The sequence below is a fragment of the Miniopterus schreibersii genome (assembly GCF_964146895.1).
Source record: "Miniopterus schreibersii genome assembly, chromosome: 9".
In the NCBI taxonomy this organism is placed as follows: Eukaryota; Metazoa; Chordata; class Mammalia; order Chiroptera; family Miniopteridae; genus Miniopterus; species Miniopterus schreibersii.
The window spans coordinates 6,253,762-6,260,870 of NC_138118.1; the positions used below are offsets into that span (position 1 = coordinate 6,253,762).

At 44.2% G+C, this 7,109-nt stretch overlaps 1 protein-coding gene across 1 annotated transcript; it reads right to left on the reverse strand.

Annotated features, from left to right (window-relative positions):
* Positions 1-485: 485 nt before the first annotated feature.
* LOC308561871 (olfactory receptor 2A5) lies at positions 486-1,418 on the reverse strand (the record flags this gene model as incomplete). The annotated part of the gene is made up of 1 exon (XM_081147409.1): positions 486-1,418. One exon carries the CDS (start codon positions 1,416-1,418, stop codon positions 486-488), a length of 933 nt encoding a protein of 310 aa, XP_081003535.1.
* Positions 1,419-7,109: the final 5,691 nt, after the last annotated feature.

Genomic DNA, 7,109 nt, shown 5'->3' on the forward strand with positions numbered 1-7,109 from the left:
CAGGGAGCTGGCTCGACCACAGTCCTCCCTGCATTTCCCCATGGGGGTCTGGGAATCCAAGGTGAGAATTCTGCCTTGCTAGAGGTGCACTCTTGTAGCAGCAGATATTACAGATTGTTAGCATATTTGTACAGCAATAAGGGCAATGGAAATTACAGAGGAATCTAAGAGGAGATTGGAGAGAACAAATCCTCCACAGAAAGAAACCGGATCTCAGGCTGTGCTAGGAATTGGCTGTATGAGTCCCTGGCTTTCTGCCCCTGTGCCTCCCCACTTTGTCCCTCTTGTCTCAGGGTCTGTGCTCTTCATCACTCTGTTTGTGCTCCATGTTCTGGACAGTACCCCATATTAATGACAGAATCTGATTAATATATATTCTTGATAGCAGAAATCTAAGACATGAGATTTTTGAGTGGGTACATTGCCATCCCTCCAGATCTCACAGGGAACAAACCTTCCACCTCCAAGACTATCCCCAGCATCCCTCACACTGCTCTCTGTTTCCCCTTCACTCGCCTCAGGGCGCCCTTGACCTCTGCATTCCTCAGGCTGTAGATCAATGGGTTCAGCATGGGGTTGAAAAGGCTGTAAAACAGGAAAAGGATCTTCTGCTGTTCCTCAGGGTGGCGGGATTTGGGGGCCATGTATATGACGATGGCGCTGCCAAAGAAGAGCCCGACCACGCAGAGGTGGGAGGAGCAGGTGGAGAAGGCCTTTCTGCGGCCCTCCCCAGACTGGATCCTCAGGATGGCAAAGAGGATGCGTGTGTAGGACACCAGCACCAAGCTGAGGGGCCCCACTAAGATAAACACACAGGCCACAAAGATGACCAGCTGGTTGAGCCTAGTGTCGGCGCAGGCCAGCCTGAGGACAGACAGGATCTCACAGAAGAAGTGGTTGATTTCATGAGGCCCACAGAAGGGCAGCCTCAGGATGAGAACCACGTGGACCAGAGCCAGGAGGGAGCCACATACCCAGGAAGTGGCGGCCAGGGCCGCGCACACTCTCCAGCTCATGATGACAGAGTAATGGAGGGGGTGGCAGATGGCCAAGTACCGATCATAAGACATCATTACCAAGAGAAGACACTCAGTGTGAGCAAAAGCCATGTATAAAAAGGTCTGTATTATGCATGGGACAAAGGAGATAGTTTTTTTCTTGTTCAGAAGGTTCTCCAGCATCTTGGGGACATTGTTGGAAGCATATGAAATATCGACGATAGCCAGGTGTGAGAGGAAGAAGTACATGGGGGTGTGCAGTCGGGAGTCCAGCCGGATGAGCCCCAGGATGACCCCGTTGCCCAGCAGGGTGAAGGCGTAGAACAGGGAGAAGAGCCCGAAGAGGAGCATCTGCATGTTTGGGCTGAGCAGGAATCCCAGGAGAACGAATTCTGTGACCCATGTCTGATTTTCCATCATGCCCTGGCGACAGTCCTGGGTGGGTGCTGCAGTGTGCTGTGAGCTGAGGAGCAAATGCAGATCTGGATTAGTCATTAAACAGAAAGGGCATTTATGGTGCACACTGTGTGTTGACTCAGCTAGCAATCCTTCTCAGAGCCATCATGTCAGATCCTTTTATCCACACTAAAGTAGAAACACAATCTGTTCAGGTAACTAGTATAAGAGGGCACAGGGTATCATGTAATGTTTCCATTTTGACAGAATTTTATTCACTTTGATGGCAAGATCCACATTTTTACCATCCCGATGGCAGCCATAGAATAAGTAGTTTTACAGAATGACTACTCATTTTGTTTTTGAGAAAGGCCCATAGCCATATTCTCATGTAGTTTTACTTTCTCATTTATTTAGCTTTTAAATTCTGTTCCCATTTTTTTCTTCTCATTTTAATTGCTCTTGTTATATAATGTGTGCACATTGCAGGTGCTCAATCAATGATCACGAGTAAATATATGAGTAAATGAATTAGGAAATGAGATTTACAAATACAGTTTCATAGAGGTCCATTTTCTAATGTTCACTAGGTTTAGGACTTTAGTAAATGTTAGCAGTAAGTTTTTTACTTCCTGATGCTATGCAGGAAAATCTGGCTGTCTCCCTTCTGGTGACAAGCAGACCAACATCCCTAATCTGTTCAGCATTCCTAGAAGTAAGTTATGGTACAGGGTCAAGGCATGTGGTTATCTATGTAAAAAGTTAAAAATATAATATTTCCCCTCCTATCTCAGCCTCTTACAGGGCTTCTCCTCTGGTTCTGAGCAGATACTGTTTCTGGGCCCCAATGCTTTTGAATAGTGCCCAATACATTTGTTGGATGGATGGATGGATGGATGGATGGATGGATGGATGGATGGATGGATGGATGGCAGGCATTACATTAGGAGTAACATCCAAAGTACATGCCCTAGAATTTAATCAAGTTCTTTGACTCTTCTTTCATTTTCTCTGGCTGCCATCCCACCAACCATATGGCCACAGGGAGCTCCAAAAGGGAAATCCTAAGGTGTTCCATAGAAGTGTACACCCGCTACATGACAATTCATGACATACAAGATCATTCTCAATGGGCTGCTTATAACTCCAGATCTGCAAATTCCAACCCTGTCTTAAGCCCAGAAACCTGCCTGCCCATAGCTGACTCTGTACCTCCCATTCAGTATGCTGATTCCTGGACCCCTTCCTTCCTCCAGACCCCAGCTTCTCCAAATTACCACACTTTGCAAAGGCCCTTTACTCACTGTGGCACCAGCCCTAGTCTTCTTATCTCTAAGATATTAGATTTAGGGGAAATTGCACAGAAACAAGGAGAGATTTTGAAGGTCACAGGTGAAGATCTTGATCCCTCCAACAGTCTCAGAAAGAGGGCCTTGGCAGGTGCAGGAGTCATCCCTGTTCTTTTGACAAAGCTGATGCATAGACTTGGGCCTGCTCACTGTGAGCACCATCTGTAAAGGTTTTATAGTGAGGTCATTGCCACCCAGGCCCTGCCATATTGTTTCTGAGGGTGCCTGAGGGAGATGGGACAAAGACGCAAAGGACACAGACACCATCTCTACCAGGAGAACCAGAAGTTGTTTGTCTTTCTGTCTCCATTTCTTGGGCCCTGGGGATAGATGTTCAGAAGAAAAGGAGCTGGGATTATTGACCTAATACCCAACTGGATCTATACACATAAAACTTGAATACTAATAAGGACAAAGATACTCCTGGGACCACGTTGCAAATTACACCCCCTAAGTATTTGGATGGTTCCTGGATCTCAGTCTTGCCCCAGAGAGAATCAGTGGAGCTTGGAGGAGGCAGAGCACCATCCTTATGAGATAATGACTTCAAGATTAGCATTGACTTCTTACTCTCTTTCTCCTTAGATAATGCCAAGCTAGGTGTTGGTAGATAAAAACATTTCTATGAGCCTTCCCACACTTTGGTGAGAAAGATGCTAAGACCTTTCCATACAGTACCTGAGATTTTTATATGGGGTATTGGAAGTAAGGGAGACAGGAGCCAGAGTAAAGCTGGCCTCGAAGATGTGTCTTGGGGTTCAGAGGGCAGGGAAGGTCAAATTCATATCTTAACTATTATATAGTCATGAAATTCTATGAATGCTCTGACATAATGATACCTTGGAATGAGGTGTTGTCTTATATAACACAAAATCAAATATAAATAGAGAATTTCTTGAAACTTTTTCTGATTGTCTCTTATGGATCAGGTATTTATGTGTGTTTGTTCATTTGGCAAAGATTTGGAGAGAAATGTTCAAAACCCTCATATCAGAACACATTTGGTTCTTTACTTTAGAGTCAAGTAGGTTTTTAATGTGTGTGCAATGTGGTTCTCTGTTAATAAGGAAGGAAAGCATATATGCCTATGATTTTTGGTTCACAGCCTAATCAATAATTCAACACACATACATTTCCAATGGCAAAATAAAGAAGCTCAAGGAATAATTGTCCTGAAACCTGTAGAGAAGCGATAGGAAAAGGTTAGAAGCCAAGTACAGTGATTTAAAAAATTAGCTGAAGCACTTAACTAGATAAAATACATTCATCAACTACCTAAAACTAGAGAATTAAATAAAATAGTACCAAGATGAGTTTCAATTTCTATATAGTACTCTCCATATATAAATACTTCATCTCCATAATTATTCATATGTAGATATTGAATTTAACTGAGACATTCATTTATTAACTCACTCATTCGATTTACATTTATTGAGTATCTGCAATGCGTGGGCATTGTCCTAGACTCCGGAGGAGCAAGCGTTAATGAAATACTTCCTTGAACTTCAAGGACATTAGTTTCCCTAAGCCTGAGCCATGCAAGTAAACAATTTAGAAGCTGTTTTAGAAGTGCACGGTATCCCGTGGGACGAAGCGAGGGTGTGCTAGATTGTTCTGAAAGGGGGATGAGGCCGCCTCACAGCAAATGGGACACTTAACACTCACTGTTCAGGTAGACACAGACGGGCAGGCCATGCCAGCTGTACCTCAGGGCCCGAGGAGGGCAAAAGAATGAGACTGGAAAGGGGGTTCAGAGACAAGTGCCGGCACCAAGTCATAGACATTGGACCTCGTTTTAAATACGGAGTAGAATGGTATGACTAAAGGTGCGATTACAAAGGTTGCTTTTTGTTTAGTGTAGAGACTGTTTCAAAGCATAAAGCTGGGAGACTGTGAGGCCACGCTATCTGTAGAGTCGAAATGTGCCAGTGAGGGTGATGCCTACCTGAGTAAAGGTGGTAGCCATGGGGGCAGGCAGGAGAGAATATACATGAAACCTGTCAAGGGAACTCACTTACCAGTATTTTGTGACTTTTTACTGTGGGGTGAGGGGGAAGCAGAGCTCAGCTGCTTCCCAGGTTTCTTGCTCATGCGGCTGTGTAAAGAGTGGTTTCTTTCACATGCAGACACCACTTGAGGGAGAGTATGGCAAGAATTCAAGAGAGTCGTTTTTAACAGGAAGGGTCTGATGCGCCTACGGGAGGCGGCTGGGTGTGCCCAAGATGGAATGATCTACCTAAACTGCTTCAGAGTTCTTTAGAGATATCGCGGCCAGAGGTAAGGATTTGGGAATCACATGCCTTAGGCGAGAGTTAAAGTCGTGGTTAATAAAAAGGTCATTTAAGGAGAGCAGGTTCAGTGGAAGAAAAGAAGACAAAAACAGTATCTTAAGAATGACCACTATTTCATAGACAGAGGAAGATAAATCTCCAAAAGAAGGAGGAAAGATCAGAGAGAAGGGCAGCAAACCAGCCAATATGAATGAAGGACCCCAGCGAGCTACGCTTGCTGTGCGTTATGCCAGGACGCGAACTGAGATACCCTCTTTAATCCTATGGGGAATTCTAAGTCTACTTTTTAGGTGCAAGAAAATTCTGAAGTTAATATTTACAGAAAAAAGTGAAGTAAAGCCAAAGTTACTGAGAGAAAGCCATTACTCCCCTTAAAGAAAAATACAGCACCTTTAGCTCCATTTCCCATTTGCATCAGCCTGTCCGAGGATGAGCATTATGCAGCACGCATGGGACATTTTAATTTACGAAGAGCCTGTCCTTAAAAGGTTAACCAGCAATACCACACAAACAGGTGCACATCACTGAAAATAAAAAGTGTGAAAAAAGACTCAGCCGACAGGGTATGATGCCGGGGTGGGGAGGCAGGTGACCCGAGACTTCGACGTGACACTTTTCAGCAGTGCACCCTGCCAGGAGTCCGCCCCATTCAAAGGAGCCGCTGTCAGTACCGCCTACACTCAGGCAACTTCCCGCATTATTCTAAATTCCTCCACACACTCAGAAAGGGCTGGTGGTTGGGAAAGTAATGGACGTCACTCCTCATTTTTTCTCCACTTAGGGGACAAAAAAATCAACATGATCCCTCCCATCTTCAGGGCCACAGTACAGACTCAAGGGGAGGGACAATGAGCAATGACATCTTCAAACACCGAAAATTCAGTATTAGATACTCAGTGTATTAATCAATATGATTGTGAAGGATTAATTGCATGTCTGTTCATTGTTGGGGTTTTTTGTTTTGCTTTGTTTTGTTTTTTAGAGAACCATCAAATTCTCCTTTTATCTCTCAACTGCTAAGCATTTGGTAGAGCCTTAGGGACAGGGAAGTGTTTCTCAAATTCTGCTCCAAGGCCCATCAGCATGAAAAGAGACCTTCACTCTTTATAAGGAAGCAAAAAGTACTTTAGAAATTCTAAAGCTCAAAGTACCTTATACTTAAGATACTATTTAAAAAAAAAAAAAAAAAAGCTTTCATGTAAGAAACCTTAGAGACCGTGGAAGGACGGAGTCATTTGGAGATGAGAATCCTGAAGCTAGAAGGTATGTCTTTTTCAAGAACAAGGGTAAATTTAAGACAAGGGCCCGCATCTCAAACTAGTGAATTCAGATGGATGCTATTTCCTTGTCTCCCTCTCCCAGGGGGTTTAGTTGTCATCCCTCCAAGGCACTCAAGCAAGAAACTGAGTCATTCTCGATTCTTCTTTCTTTCCGAAATGTCTTTAAATTCTGTTCACTTCTCTCCATCTTCAATGCCATTGCCATGGGCCAGATGATGGGGGCTGCTTGGGTTAGAAGACAGGGAGAGAGGTTTGCACCTCAGAGTTAAGAAGGACCTTAAACACATCCACTTAAACACGTCCATTGACCTGCATACGATTAGACGCAGCATTCCAGGAGGGCAGGAAGCAGGGTTAAACGGAGCAGACTTCACTACGTTGCTATTTCTCGTGTGTGTACACAGAAGCACAAATGCAATTTGAAATCTTTTAATGGTGATAAAGTTACAATCACGCATCTATGTGACCGGCACCTTAACTCCAAATATTTGACTGTAATGTGTACAGAAGCGGTTTCTCATCACAACCATCAAAATGTGTTTTTCCTGTTAGGAACCAGCAGCTGACTTTTTGTATTTATTTTTCTTTTGGAGAGCTATGCACCACGCAGAGCTGCTCCACTATATGCAGGAAGCTCAACTGAAGACCAAGGGGTCACAAAGAGCTGTATGATTTCATTAGGGCTAAACTCTCCAAAAATACACCATGGGCTGAAGGCCATGGCTCTGGTTTCAGTGAGCCTGGTTGCCTGCCCAGCTCCCCACACTGCTTAGCCCACCGCTACCATCTCTT